This window comes from Gossypium hirsutum, chromosome D10 (assembly GCF_007990345.1).
Source record: "Gossypium hirsutum isolate 1008001.06 chromosome D10, Gossypium_hirsutum_v2.1, whole genome shotgun sequence".
NCBI classification, from domain to species: Eukaryota; Viridiplantae; Streptophyta; class Magnoliopsida; order Malvales; family Malvaceae; genus Gossypium; species Gossypium hirsutum.
This window is the reverse complement of record NC_053446.1, coordinates 56260891-56277388: the sequence shown is the minus strand read 5'-3', so window position 1 is coordinate 56277388 and position 16498 is coordinate 56260891. Positions and strand designations below refer to the sequence as shown.

The 16498-nt window shown below is 29.4% G+C and overlaps 1 protein-coding gene across 4 annotated transcripts; it reads right to left on the bottom strand.

Annotated features, from left to right (window-relative positions):
* Positions 1–9269: 9269 nt before the first annotated feature.
* LOC107915153 (hydroxyproline O-arabinosyltransferase RDN2) lies at positions 9270–14207 on the bottom strand. Of its 4 annotated transcripts, none has more exons than XM_041103355.1 (9): positions 14003–14207; positions 12533–13124; positions 12275–12342; positions 11974–12115; positions 11594–11691; positions 11428–11497; positions 11241–11312; positions 11000–11113; positions 9270–9548 (listed from the first exon to the last, which is right to left on the bottom strand). In XM_041103355.1, the coding sequence occupies exons 2-9, from the start codon at positions 12950–12952 to the stop codon at positions 9489–9491; spliced, it is 1044 nt and encodes a 347-aa protein (XP_040959289.1). In that variant the 5' UTR covers positions 12953–13124; positions 14003–14207; the 3' UTR covers positions 9270–9488. The 4 variants fall into 4 exon arrangements, with proteins under 4 accessions (XP_040959289.1, XP_040959288.1, XP_016699794.1 ...); XM_041103354.1 differs by having other exon boundaries at positions 11974–12175; positions 13974–14202; XM_016844305.2 differs by having other exon boundaries at positions 11974–12175; positions 14003–14202.
* Positions 14208–16498: the final 2291 nt, after the last annotated feature.

Sequence of the window (16498 nt, the reverse complement as noted above, 5' to 3'; positions counted from 1 at the left end):
TTGCACCCTTGTTATTCTAACCATTTGGAGGATGCATTTAAGCTGTGGTGAAGTCATATCAATTTTTTAAGAGGAAATTAAATTGTAATTTTTGCAATAAATAAAATACAATTCCACTATTTTAATAGATTATATCTTTATCATTTTTAAAGAATTAAATTAAATTATTATATTTTAGGGAGGTCAAAGTACAATTTTACCTTTACTAATTTAAAATTTTAAGAATTTTAAAGGGGCCACATAGAAAATTTTTCATTTTAGAGGGGCCTAGTTTTTATTTTTTATTTTTATTTAAGCATTAAAAAAGGTTATAAGTAGAAGTGGGCATTGTATTGAAAAAATTACACGATTTGAGTGAAAAAAATTTATGTATATGTTAAATGAACTTTTAGTTAAAATCGTAAAGTTAAAGGTGTGAGAACTATAGTTTTTTTATTTTTATTATTCACTATACATAAGAATATAAAACGATAAAAATAGTCTAAAAATAATATAATTTATTTTTATTTCTCAAGATTAATCCTCCGTATTCTATAGATGTCAGCCACGAGTTTTAAAGCTGTCCCACACTCAAGACAATAATTGAACCCTCAACTACTTGTTAAAATAGGAGAAATCGTTACCGTCTCACCTAACTCCCATGATTATTTTACAAATATATTTTTAATCATTATTCAAATAAGTTAAAGTAAAGCTTTAATAAAAATATATAATTATATGTAAACCTTAATGGATGGAGAATATCCCAAGTCTTTGAAATGTTTTTGTTGGATAAAAGGCGGGATGTGCAGTGTTGTTGTCAAAGCATTCCCGTATTGGAAAAAGATTATAGTGATTTCCTTTTTAATATTGTCAACTAATCTTACGGCTTTTGAGACTATAAATTCAACATGATATAAAAATTAATTTAATTATGTACCAAAAACTTAATTTTATTCAAACTATGAAATAAAAATGTACTAATGTAGTTCAAATTAAATAATATGAATTTTTAGTATCTCAAACTTTATATAATATTTTGTTGAACGAAAAAATATAATAATAAAATATTTTGAAGAGAAATCTCTATTTACATTAGTCTAAAATTAGACATTTCTATAACTTTTTTGGATGATTGATATTTTAATATTTTGACAGTCATATTTAATGTTTTATTTACGTATACTATGCATGTCAAATTTTGAGTAAAATAAAAATATCTTACTATTTATTTTGTATTATTATATGTTCCACTTTACCTAAAAAACTTAGTCAAGTCAACCTCTTTGACCAGAATAAGACCAAGAGGAGCTCATTCGAAGCACCTCCCCGATACTCTTATCCTTTCCTTATCCCTCATAGAAACTTAAAATCCATCAACTAATGACTTATCCACCTTCAAGCCCAACCTAATACGTAAAAAAAAAAATTAAAAAAAATTATTAATCTTTCACTATGCACTACTCCCTCTAAAGAATTACTACTGATCACTATAACATTAGCCATCATCATCATTAATAAAAGAGCATTATGTAGCTGAATCCAAAAAATAACCTCACTAAAATCAATCTCTCCAACAACACATCTAGGCATCCATTGTTTCAGTATCAAAGAATGCCTCTTCATCAATTCTCCAAATCTAAAAGAAATGCTATACAAATTAACCTCTAAACTCCTAATTACAAGCACTTCACTCTTCGGCCACAAATTCCTCAAAATATATACAACACCTATGCGATTGAAAGGCTTATTTGCAACACAAAATAAAAGAAAACCTAACCTCATCTATTACATTGAAATATATCCGGAGGCACAATCAGTTGATCAAACAAAATCAAAGCGAACAAGAAAAACAAAAAAAAGATCGGGGAACAAATCTCATGATTGAGAAAAACCTCTCACCACTCAAGAGAAAACAAGGCTTATTCTTAAACTTAATTGGCCGAATATCGTACTAAAATATTGTTTACTTACAAGTATTTAAAATTTATAGTTCATATATCAAAATATTAACATAAATTATTTTTTTATATTCTTATTAAAATATCATAAATATTTAAATTAAAAATTAAAAATTTTAAAGTCACTTTTAATAAACATTTCTCACAACACTAATTTTAAAAGATACTGATAGATAGTTGTAGGAATTAGATTAGTCATTACCTAGCAGTTAAGCTATAAAATTATCTTACTATAGTAATTTAATGAAACTACAGTATCTTTTTCATTCGAATTCAATACTAGAATTACTCAATTATTGGTCATCTCCCACTCCCACCACGCCATTTCACATCATGATGATAAAAGAATGTCATTTTTCTTCGCCCTGGACCTTAGTATGGTACCCATTTTGGTGGAAAGCTGACAATATCCTCTCCCAAGATCACCTTTACAAATATTATATTACCTATTCATATTTGGTCACATTTAGTCTTACATTTTGGATCTAAATAATGTGCCTCACTTGCATGTGCTCCAAATTGCACAATTAAAATATTCCAAAAAGAAAATAGCAATATTTGAACATTGTTGGTCGATTCTATTTCTTTAAAAAAATTAAAATTAAATAAACTGGACTAAACATAGAGAATTAATAAATCAATCGAAATATATAATAAAGAAACTGAAGTTACTGAAATTATTGAACCACATTCATTTGTTTGAAATTAATGGAATCCAAATAAAGTATATAAATTTTATTTTAAATTAGTGTCTATTTTACGGTGATTTTAGTTTAGAAATAAAAATTATAAACCAATCAAAAATTTTATTCCAATTCTGGATGCAAATAAAATCAAAGCTGAACAAATAAATATTTTTTAAATATTTTTTAATAATGTGGATTAGTTGAATTAATAAAATATTAAATACTTACTCACGTAATCATATAATCGGGTTTGATCTCCATTCATGAGAATGGAATGGAGCACATTTTATGACTAGCTGTCTATTTTTTTAGAGAACACTCACGACAAAGGGATTAATCACTACTATTAATGATAGATCCCATGACTCACTTGATAAAAATGTAACTAAAAAATGGACGTACAATACTAAATTTTAAATTTACAAAGAGTAAATGTAGCCCTTTCATGATCCCATTTTTTTTATTTATTAATTAATTTGAATAAACCATCATTTCATGATCCGGTGATCATATGACCGACAATGTTTTACATTATTCTGTTTCTCTCCTAAAATGGAAACCAAAAGGGGGCACTTAGGTTAGGTGTCTACCTTATTATATATTTTGCTTTAAATTCATGATAATATATTTAATTTAAAGTAAGATCTTGGTTTACTTTAAGTTTTTTTAAAAATGCAAAAAAAAAAATTAATAGAGGCTGAAAGCTCTTTTGCTTCTATGGGCGGTTCGTATCATGGGGTGTTTGTATATAGTATTTGATTTTATGTTAGAAATTTTATTACGATTTAAAGGGTAAATTTGGTCGTTTTATGTTTTGTTAAAATGATTCTAATTGTATCTTTTAGTTTTTTTTCAATCTATTTTTTCTAACAAATTTAATGAAAGTACCGTTAAAAAAATTAACAGGGATGATGTAAATTTTTATACATGGAATATTTTTAATGAGATGTAATTTATCACTTAGATAACCTAATAAGATAATTATACGTGAAAAATAAAAAAATAAAAAAACAATACATTAGATTAAAAAAACTCTTAATTTAAATAAAATAAACGTAATTATCTAAAAAAATTAACTCAGTAGAAAAATTTCTCAGTAAAAAAACATACGAAAGATTAAAACCTTTTGAAAGAAAAGAAAATTTGAAACATTAAATTTATTTATTAAATCTGTTAGAAAAAGCAAAACAAATGTTGATGGCAAAAAAAAAAAAAGCTCAAAAATACAATTAGGGCCATTTTGACAAAACATGCAAATGTTAATGACCAAATTTATTATTAAGCCTTTTATTATTAGTCTTTATATTTTATCTAAATTATGGATTTAATATTTATATTTTAATTTGATTGAATTTAATTTTTATATTTTTTGAATTTTAAAATTAGACATGAAATTTATTAAACAAAAGATGTGCCTTTTTTTTGTAAGAATTATGTAAAAATAACAAACAAATGATATTGGATTTGTGACAATATATTTATCATATAAAATTTTAAAAGTTATAGAATTTAATAGATAATTTGAAATTTTAAAATTAAAATACAATGATTAAATTAATTTATAACTCGTGCATAACACATGGACGAGTAACATAATTTGATCTAATTTTATAAGTTTGAATATGTCAAAATATTTATACTCTTTTAAATTTTAAAATTTTAATCTTATATTTTAATTTTGGAAATATTAAATATTCATACTTCTTTTAGTTTAAAAATATAGATCTTTTCACAAACTTGTCTCCAATTTTACACTTGGCAGCCCTCAATTTTTTTCAATTTATCACTTATTCTTTAAAAATACATATTTTTAAAAAATTAAAAACAAATGTTTTTCATATTTCAATAAAAAATCCTAAAATATTTATATTTTTTAAAAATCCAAAAATTAATTAAAAATTAAATCTCTTTTGAATTCAAAAATAAAAATAGAATTTTTAAAAATCCTTTCAATAATTATAAAAAAATATAAAAACATCCAAAATGTGAAAGAATTTTTTTTTATTTGCTCCTTAAATGATAATAAAATCTCTTTACGATTTGAGCTATTTGTTTAGTTGGTATTAAATTGAATTCGAACAAATATTTTTAATTTAATTTAAATTTATTATATATAAAAATTATTTTTACATTTTAATTCTAAAATATATAAAATATTAATATATACATACTTTTTAAAATAATGATACGAGCTTCGAATTAATTTGAATTAAATTTAACTATACATTATTATTATTATTATTAAAAATACACTTTATAAAAATCTCAAGACTTAATTATGAAATTTGGTAGCTCCTCTTTGGAGAGGGGTGAGGCAAGTGGATGACCCAAATTTATGATTGTTGTAATAAAGAAAGAAAGCAAATATTATTTATTTGAAAAGGTTGAAATAAATTAAGGGATGAATAGAGTTATGTGGGATATTCAATATGGATGCTCACATCTCCTTAATTCATTGCTACATTTATTAACTCTTTGTTTAGATAAGTTATTCATTTGTTGACCAATCATGAATTTTAGTGATTTAAGGAGAGAAGCCTCATCTCATCAACTCCTACTTTGCTCTTTTTATATACTCTTTTCAAATAAATGAATTTATATAGTGTTATTTTATATTTATAGTTAATGTACTTTAGGTTGATAAACTAGTTAGATTGATTTTGCATTCCACTAGGGGTGTATTCAGGGTTGGCAGGAGCTCGACCCTAAGTCCTTTAAAATTTTTAAAATTTTAAATTAGTAAATGTAAAATTGCACTTTAGCTTCCCTAAAAATAAAATAAAAATTAATTTAATCCTTTAAAAATTACATTCTGGCTTCACCATTGCATTCCACCACTTATCACAGTAAATTTAATGTTCCTCTTATTATTGTCTATAATTTATTTGTAATAGAGAAAGCGGGTCAAAATTAATCAATAGAATACACAAACAGAATTATAATTATCAATATATTTATATAATTACGATTAGAATAAATCATTACAATGCGAACTAATAATCAAAAATATATATGGACATGAGATGATAAAACTCCTAATCACTAGTCTTGCAATCAGTTGATTAAAAATACAAAATCTTAAATTTAGAAAATATCAAAAACAAATCTTATCTTCTTTGAGTGTCCCCATTAAGCCACAAAGTAAAATTGATTGAAGCATCCTATAAAGTAACCAATATCAAGACAAACACAAAACATGAGGGGATCAATTTTCACCCTACTTTACTATTATTTTCTCCATTTTTTAACTTCAAAAAATTATTAAAATAAATAAGTTTGTGATATAATGATAATAAAAAAAACGATTTTGGTTAAATTGCAAATAAGTTGATTGGATGAGAAAAATGACAGAAGGGTTGTCACGTGAGCACATTACAAATGCCTGAGCGGTGAGGTTTCCTATTTACTTTACCCGACATCTCTTCACATGCAATGGAAGTTCGTACATTACATCGCACTTTATTAGTTTCCATATTTTTATTTAAATATCAGTTAATTAATATGAAACAAGTACTGTCTCTCTCTCTATATGAAACTTCCTAAATTAATTATGACATTACTGTTGGTTGTTCCACTTTGAAACACCTTCTTTTAACCCAATAATTATTTTAGGTTTAATTCTTATATTCTTATTTCATCATTTTAATTTTTTTGTACTTTTCTTTAATTTTCACAAGTTTTGTTATTTCTAAAATTTAATGTGCCAAATATATTATCATATTTGTAATGTCATGTCAGCTTATTATTTTCATATGCTGCTCACTGAAAAAACAGTTAATGGACTAACGACTGTCATTTACATCAAGACCGTAATTTTAAAATTCAAAAAGTATGGGGACTTACAACGATCCAGTTGGAGAAAATGGACCAAATCTATAATTGTATGCATAGTACATGATTAATAATTAAATTTAACCAAACAAATTTAATTGCTACTGTTTGAGACAGGACAAAATTTCCCAATTTTAAAAAGTACAGGAGTTACAAAGTGATCAATTTGAAAAATAAATAGACTAAAAGTGATAAAATAAAAGAAAAGGGACTAAAACTACAAGTTTCATAACCTATGAATTCTAATTAAAATTAATTATAATTGAAACAGTAATGTATTAACTTATAACTTAAAAACAAACACTCTTTTTACATTCTTCTTAATTATATATTTCAATATCCGAACCTGGTTTTAAAGTTGAATTTAGTACTTCCAAGTTATTTTTTTATTCAATTAGGTATTTAAACTTGATTTTAAGATTCAATTTGGTACCTAATTTCTTTTGTCCAATTAAGTAGCTAAACTCGGCTTCTGTGTTCAAATTGGTACACAAAATGTGAACAAAGAAAATCAAGAAACTTAAAACCAAGTGGGGACTAAGTGGAATAAACATTTAATAGAATATTCGGCTGTATCCCACCCCAGTTTGGAGGATGGGTACCGATGGCAGTGTTGGGGCGGGACCATCTAAGCATGGGCATAAGAACTGATGGAATTTGAGGAAGGTTTTAAGTTGAACGGATCACGAGCAATAATATCCCAGAACGGGGCCCTTACCTTTCAAACATATTCGAGTGGCCATGTGATCAACACCCTTTGCTTTACCATTATTTTTACTCTTAGTTTTTCTTTCTTCAAATTTTAAACAATTTTATAATTTAAATATACTTGTTAAATGATTTGAGCAAAATAACTTATTGTATACTTCTAAATATTTTATATTTATTTACGTGAGATTTTAAATTTTTTAGAAATTAAATATGTGTTATATAGAATTAATTTTTGTGTATGTATTAATATATAAATTACATATAAACTATGAATAAAATATTAAATAATGTCTGAAAATTTGAAATGATGTGTCGAAAATTTTGCAATATTTTAATAAATCTTAACCACCGAATGAGAATATATGATTGTTGATTTGGTTAACAATTTATTGTTTTGTTGTCAAAAGCCAAATTTTAGCCATTTATTATATATATTTATGAAAATCTTGTGTGGAATAGGAGGGGATGAACATGGAAAACCACACTATATTTTGTGGAGCAACAATAAAATTGGTTGGACTTACATTACATGAGTTCATAATAAATCTTCTATTAAAATACCCTGCTTAACATGTTTTGTAACTCTATCGTATCAAATTATGTAACCAGAAATCTACACTACATTATTTAAATAATAAGCTGCCAATTAAAAGAAGACACGTAATCTATAACGGTCTCCCTCGATAACCTCACTAAAGCCAATGAAAGGGACAACTATAATGCTTTCAACTAAAGTTTCCTCTCTTTGTTTTCATCTGTCTTAACACTATTGGTGTCAATTTTATCTACTAACTACAACGTCAAGTGCAACTTGAGAAATAATTGATAGTAAGATAAAAACTTATCTTATATGGGTTGGCGTATTTTTGACCTAAATTATTTGGATTTTTATTTGATGAATCTTGGAGTTTATCAATAACCTATTGTGTAGCTTAAATGTGTAAGAACAAATAAGGTATGGATGAATTAGAGTGTTTCAATCGAATCTAAATTTGCTTAGAAGATTATTTGAAGATACAGTGTGGTTATTTTAATAGAACAGGGTATGATAACTAATTATAACTTACATAATTCACCTGCTTAGGTTAGTAAAATATATGGAGAGAGCAAGTCCTTCAATTGTTTATATAGGAATGGAGTAAACTAAATTGAGTGAAGCAAATTATATTTAAGCTTTTAGGGGGAAAGTTAAAAAGAGTTATATGTTTTGATAGTTTCTTTTTTTCTTTTTGAAAAATTGAATTTTTTATATTAGAATATATTTGAAATATAAGTTGAGGAAAAAAACAAAAAATCAACATAAAAATGGTAGTGTGTTTGACTATTGACAGATGACACACCATTTTGTTTGTCAGACTCGTGACTTGGGTCACCTCTTACCTCACCGACACATCAAACAAAATGGAAACAAGAGATGAGAATGGAAATGTACCCATTTTATTTTATTTTTATATATCTTTGCTCAAGTTTCACGAATCCAAGAACACTCATTTTTGTCTAGATCTGATTATATGTGAATTGGCGGATCTCATGCATCAATTCATGTTATTCAACTTGATGATTGATGCCCAATGTTGGTTTAAAGAAATCATTTAATTTCAATAGTTAGGGTATACATCTATTCATAAATTAGATTATTTATCTAAAATTTTAAAAAAAAAAGTTAGAAAATGAGTTTAAACAAAAAAAAAAATTTTTTACACCTCTTCAAAATATAAGTCGAGATTATTCAAAAATTCAAAACCCGACCCAGCCTGTTTTTTATATTTAAATATAATATATAATTTATAACTCAATAACTAAATCTATAATAATATAAAATATTACAATAAGAATAGTTAAGATGTCTTTATATAAACTTTTAACAAATAAAAAAATAGATAAAATTTTTAAATATTGACTGAAAGTAATATTTTAAAAAATTCAAGCAAAATATCGAAACCTAAAAATAGACTTAAGTTAATCATTTACAAATTAAGCAAAATTTTAAACTCTTATTCTGTGCCAAAACAAGCTTAAATAAACATACATTTATTCATGTGTACTTACTTTTTGGTAAATTTATATTTAATAAAAAAAATATTTTAGAATTTTAAGCATATTGAGTACATTATTTTCATTTGTTTATATTAATTATATTTTGGTATTATCTAACTTAAATCTATAGCTTGAATTTTTAATTAAGCTGATGAGGTATTTATACATGAAATTTTCAAAGAGTTTACTAAATAAATAAACAAAAATTCCTTTTTACCACCACAAAGAAAGATTTCCATAAATGCTATGTATTTTTCCCCTCCTTTGTCACATCTGGCGTTTATTAAGCCTCCCAGTTGGGAATGTTTGCAGTTGCTTCATTCACCATTTTCACAAGGGTCACCTATGAGACAGAAATAGCACATTACTTGAAAAATGGTGGGGTTTCATATTATTTAACCATGCTTCCCATGGCAGAAAGCTGTGAATTTTAAAAAATAATCGTAATTAAATCATTTCAGATAAAAAGAAGCTTCAACTCTTCATTTCATTTTCACTGCTCATGTTATGAAGATATGACCTTCAAAGACAACATAAGGGAGTAAAAATTGAGACTAATCGTATCAAACATATACTTGTACCCCGCATCAAGCCCGAATCCAAGTAACAGAGTTTGGGTTTAAAATGAAGAAATGGGGTGGAGCAGCAGAGCTTGTGGTTTGACAATTTATTCAAGTTGCCTCAACCCAGATGCTAGGATTTGAACCTTAAACCCATTGGATGCAACCTCTTAAGGGTAATTGCACCCATGAACCAATGGGCTAAAAACCTTGGTTCAAATTTGCTAGGTTTTGACCTGACTGATCTTGAACTTGGCCAAGTCCAAGCTCGAGCAATCCACCATATGGCTTGGTTTAGCTTTAATAAAGCAGCATAGCACCAAGAAAACAAAGACTATCTCAAACTAAATACAAACTGCAATACATGCTAAGAGGGAATGGTACGGAAAGATAGCATTGCACTCTAGCTTACTCAAAATCAAGTCAGAGCTTAGTTCAGCTGGTTCATGCAACCATCCTTAAGAGGAGGCATCTATTGAGTCTGAAGTTCAAATTCCAGCATTTTTAACCCTTTCCTTATCCCCAAGCTAAGACCTTTGTACCAAAAGAAGTTTCCCTAAGATATAAGAGCTCAAAACTTTCCTTGAAGCCTAGAATCTCTAATTGCAATCACACATTAGCAATGGTACTTTCACATATGAGCTTTTCTCACAAAGCTCAAACACCTGCACCAATGTACTTTTATCTAATGCATAAATTTTTAATGCTTTGCACCCAGAGTAAGACTAAGAGTGCGTCTAAAACGAATGCTTTTGAGGACGTCTATAGCAGCATCATAGTCCAATTAAAAGTGGTTAATTCATCCTCAAAGTAAAGAAGGTTTGCCTGCAACATATGACAAGGATAAACTACCGAGCAAATTAGCTCTCGAGAATGCCACAGGAGCAAGATTAATAAATTTATGCTTTTTCAAATTAGAACTCTAGTTCCAAGCTTTACTGTAAGAGCTAATACCTCTTCGAGCAATAATAGCATACATATTCTTCCTACAAATAGGAAACTCATTTCTGATCAGTACTCCTCAACCATCTGGCTAGTTTCTGATAGCACAAAATCCATACTAAGCATCAAGTTGAGATTCACAAACCTAACAGAAAATAATCTCCAAGCTTCATGCTCATCAAAATCCAGGAGAGCAAACTACCCATACTACATATGATACATTCTCCCCAACCCTGAGGCAACATATTATAACAGGCAGCAGTTGTTAATATCGATATTTATAAAGACATACCACACTTTCTGGGACCCCTGGAGGAGGCAATGAGAGATTTCGTGGTGGAGGTCCACGTAGAAATGATCTCTTGTCAAATCGCCATTCACCAATTTCACCATACATTAACTCGCCCTGAATGACAAATAAATAAAGTTAAAAGCAATCTGGAAATAAGATTAAAATTAATGTAAATGATGTCAGTGGTTATATTTAGAAAGTAAGAACAATTTATTCAATAAAATACATAAAAACAGTTCACCTTCATGTTGTAGTCACATCCATAGGTGTAATGAATTATAAACTTTTTTCCGATTTCAAAATCCCACGGTGGCTGAAATATATAAAAAGCATAAAGTCTCATCAATGTCAAACCTAAATCTAATCAAAACTACACAGGAAACGACTGCAAGGAAAACCTTTGAAAAAAAAGGTTCCAATTGCCAAACCTGCAGCATGAAGTCCTTCCGAAGTATATGTTGCACGCCATGCAAAGCAGATCCCACAGCATAAGCATACCTTAGGTTTGAAAAAAAAATCATGTTAGCACGGATAATCATGTAAATGGGCTAAAAATTTTGTAAAAGCAATGGCCATTTAGACACCAATACTCACATTTCTAGCACCCATCCAAAAGCTTCATCAGTCTCAGGGTCGTCCTTCATTTTTAAAGAAACATTCATCCAAGTAGGAGCGATTTTTTTAAGTAAATCCTGTATAAGAAAATCGAATCAACATAGAAAGCATCTTAGTTTAATATAATAGAAATCTTGCAATGTCAAAATGCAAATCAATGAGAAAACAATAACAATATAAAAGGAATGACATTAAGAGGTGAAAAGAGGAATAAGCACAATCATTTGAGCAGAGATCTAATAACACATTCGTAGCGAATATCATCCAAGTGGAAAATTCAACTTTTGATACTACTAACTGTCGCACAACAAAATTGGCATCAAGTCCAACTTATGGATCGGTTAATAGGAGAATTTCACCTTCTTGATAATGACAGGTGAATTGCCGATTGGATCAATATTTGTCACAGGTCCCATCTCCTCGGGGAAAAACTTCCTCAACACTTTTCCATAGTCAGCCGGCTTAATATAGAAAAAGGGGAATGCAGCTGGGAATCCTCCACTTGCCAGATTAGGCAGCGGATTGATAAAAATATGATCAGGTTCTGCCATCAAGATATAGCTGCATCAAAGGGGGGGGGGGAAGGGATAGCATGCTTAAAAATACTGACTACGGTATAATGAAATTGATAATGAAATCATGATATCTAACAACACTCACTCTTCTTCAATTGTAGCCTTTTCCAGCCACTGCACAAAAGCCCATGGTCTATTTAAGACAATATATCCCTGATACGAGAGAGGAATCTTTTCAGAAAATGCGGCACGGTGCTGATTCTAGAAACAAATACAATGCAAGAATGCAGTTGACCATGAAAATCTACGACCATCCTAAGCCCTTTAACACACATTATTGAAGTGACAGAAAATGAATGAAATGATTAGTGATAACCAAAATATGGTAAAGCAAAAAACTCACTCGATCCAACCCTTCCGGAAGAGGATCAACTACAATAGTAGGAATCTCATCCATGAAGTTGTCAGGACTTCCGGAGTGCAAAATACGTGTGAAACCTCCCATATCTGAGCCAGGCAAGTCCTTCTTCTTCTTATACCAATAGTACATAATGCGACACTGCCATTGGCTGTATGTCGCATCAGTAGCTGTTACGGCAACATGGAAAGGCAATCTGGCGTTCTTCGGTTTCCTCACATTTTCAGGCATCTTAATGACAGGATCAAAAAATATCCCACCGTTGGCATCATCCTCAACCCATTTTGAAATAGCTCTACTGTGCATTATCATCGTTACCAGATTATACGTTGCAAAGCAAAAGCCAAGAACTAATGTAACCAGAACAAGTGGTGAAGCACGTCCCATGTTCTTTCTCACTATCATTGACAGTTCTAGTTAAATAAGGACTCTAATCCTCCAAATGATAACGAAACCGTCCTGTTTCAAATTGCTTAAAAACAAGCCCTTCACCCCCGACCGGTTAATGATGAACAGGCCCCTAATCCATTAGTTTCCAAACATTATTGAAGTTCCAATATAAAGAGTAGCCAGGAATCTACATAAAATAGACAAGATATTAATTGAGATGAAACACCAAAAGAAAGGCTCACATGGCATATCAAAATTCAAGAAACGTTTCAAGGTAAAATAACAGAATTCCTACAACCAAAAAGAAAAAGTGGGGATCCATATTCCATTAAACCAAACATAACCTTTAACTTCATCAATATCAATCTAAAGAACAATGATGTTACCATAATTAAACACTGTTTCTACGAGTACGGGGATCGAACTTCAAACAAAAGGCTTCGAAACATATCAAACAAAATTCAAGGCCCCTGAAATTGATCAAGCCATCCTCAGACTTACCAGAACTAATGAGAAGCCATACATGAAAGTTAAAACAAAACAAAACCAGCAAACTAGAATTAAAAAACCCACTTACAGGCAGCGTTTTCAGAATTGATATCAAATAAACTAAATAAGTGAATAAATAACATTAATAACAAAATTATCATTAATATAAAAAACGGTTTACTAGTGACAAGTAAAAAAAACAATAAAAGATAACATAAATGAACCCCTTTTTCTGCATTTTCCTGAAGTTATTCCTAAAGAGAAAAGAATGAGTATCCATTAAAATTGGATTAGAATGAGAATTAGACAGAAAAGCAACGATTTTTAATGAAAAACAGGGTAAAATAAGAAAAACCCAGATGCAAGTTAAGATTTTTGTGAGTGAATATAGCTTCTTCTTTTTTCTTTTTTTTTTTGAAACGTGAGAGAGTATAGCATTAAAACCACATTAACTCAAAAACCCATGTTCCTGTTTCTATGAAAACTTACATGGCATAAAACATGAAGATATAAACAAACCAAATAATAAAACTATTTTACGTTTTACATTAATGTTAAAAGGAGAGAGAAAGGTACAGCAGTGACGTGATGAGAGAGAGAGAGAGAGAGAGAAATGACAAAAACTGAAGGATCTGTGTTTCGTTTTTTTGTGTGTTTGGATCAAGGATCGTGTGAGAGGGATTTGTAAAAGTGAAAAAGTTGGATGTTTTAGGTGCTTGGAAAACTTAAAGTAGAAGGGGTTGGTGGGCTCTAGACTGATCTTTTATTTGGTGTGAGAAGAGGAAACAGGGAAATAAAGATCCTTAAACAGTGGAATGGAGTCCATTGATTAAAGATACTAAATGAATTAAATGAATGGTACTCAATTTCTCAATTTGTTTTAATATTTTTTATTTAATTGGTATAGTAACTCAATTTAATTTTTTTATAATATTTGATTAATACCGTTAAAATATATTAATGTGGCACTAATAATTAATAGCATGCCGGCATATGATAGCTCATATTTTGATACGTGGTAAAAAATAAAAATATTTAAAATGTATAAATAAATATTATTTTATTTTTACTACGTGTCACCTTACTACTGGTCGTTAGTGTCATATCAGCTCAATGTCAGCATATTTTAACAATGTTAGTCAGGTACCTAAAAGAAGTACCAAGTTGACTTACGATTTCAAGTTTAAGTATCAATTAAGTCCAAAAACAATTTAGTTTAGGTACAAAATATATATTAATTCTTTTTTTATTAGGCAACATTTAGTCCTTAAATTTGTCATTTTTTTAATTTGGTCTTTAAACATTTTTTTGGTCTAAATTATCCTTGAACTCAATAATTTTTTTCAACTTTGGTTTATGTTATAACATGATACTCTGAGATTATGTTGTATCATCACTTATATTTTTAAATAATATTTAAACGATGACATGACACAATCTTAGAGTATCACATCATCACATGGGCCAAATGACGAAAAAGTTGTCAAGTTTAGAGACTGATGTAGACAAAAAATTTTAAGAACTAAATTTAAAAAATTATCAAATTTATAGACAAAATGTTTTTTTATCTTTTTTTATGGTGATAGACACGGAATTGCTTATCATTTTGCTTTTCTTTTGATAATGGGCACCATTAACAAAAGTCATTTATTTTATATTTTATCTTTTTTTTAATCAGAAAATTGTTTTATTAGGAAAAAGGTACACCAAAACAAACAAGTCTAACTTATCAAGGGAAAGTTATACCCAAACCATTAGGCTTATCCCATACACCAGACTTAAATCCCTCAAAACTATCAGATAAATAAAAGACAGTATCATAATTGAACAAACTCACAAGGAACAAGAGAGAAGCGTCTCACATGACGATCCATATGGAATAAGGCCACCCTAGCTAACTCGTAAACCACCCTATTAGCAAAAATTCACGTCCACCGAAAGTACAAAAATTGAAAATTAGATTTCAAAAGTAAACAGTCTTGAAGAACAACACCAAATTCAGAAAGATCACACTTAGAAACCTTGAATTCATTAATAACTTCAAGACTGTTCAACTCCACAATTACTTGATCAAAATGGTGATGCTTCAGCTACAACAGTACCTCCCTATTGGCTACCAACTCCACCATACAAGCCTCCATGACAAAAGGGAATCATCCTGAATATCCACGAATAAACTCCCTCAAATGATCGCAAATTACAACAGCAAAGGTGGACTAACTTAATAAAAAAAATAGCAGTGCCTATATTCCATTTCAACCACCCAGTTGACAACCTTTCCCCCTTAACTTGACTACCCCACTGCTCTTGTAAAGTTGATTGTGCACAACCAAAAACACTGTGAGTATCACTCCACTTTGTTTAACCCACAACTTCAACCCATTCATAAAAAATAAGAATGCCTCTTTCTCACTCAAATTCATGATTTGGAGCATCAATTTATTGAACTCCTTCACATACTCCCTAATTGTGCCTTGTTGCGTGAACCGATGCAACTTAGCCCAAGCCTCTTTCTCGGCATATTGTGGGTAAAACTACTCATTGAACTCTTTCTAGAGCTCTTCCCAAATCCCAACTATGGCCTTACCACGCTTTTCATCTGTTGACCTATGATGCCATCATAAAAGAACGAAATTAGTAAAATATCTAGCAATAGTATTTACCTTATCATCATCCTTGATGCCCACGACACGAAATTATTGCTCTATTTCCCACAAAAAGTTGTTCACATCCCTCACAGACCTTACTCCTTAAAATTTTCTAATTTGGGGACATCCATCTCGTGGTTTAGTGTCGCACTCAACACCCCTTTATCTATGGCAGCTCTACACACGACAAACTTTTCCTCAACCTCTTCAATTCTCGTGTTCAAAGGCTTCATCATGGCTTTGTTTTCTGCCTTCATAGCTTTAAGATCATCATTATTCAATGTTAGCTTATCCATAGTGGAATTGAGCACCCTTTACATCGCTTCCATATTGGAATCGAGAGCCTTCACCACAAATTCCTCGAGTTTCACTTTCATCAAGTCCAACTCTGTGATGCGTCCCTTAACTACCTCGAGTGTTTATT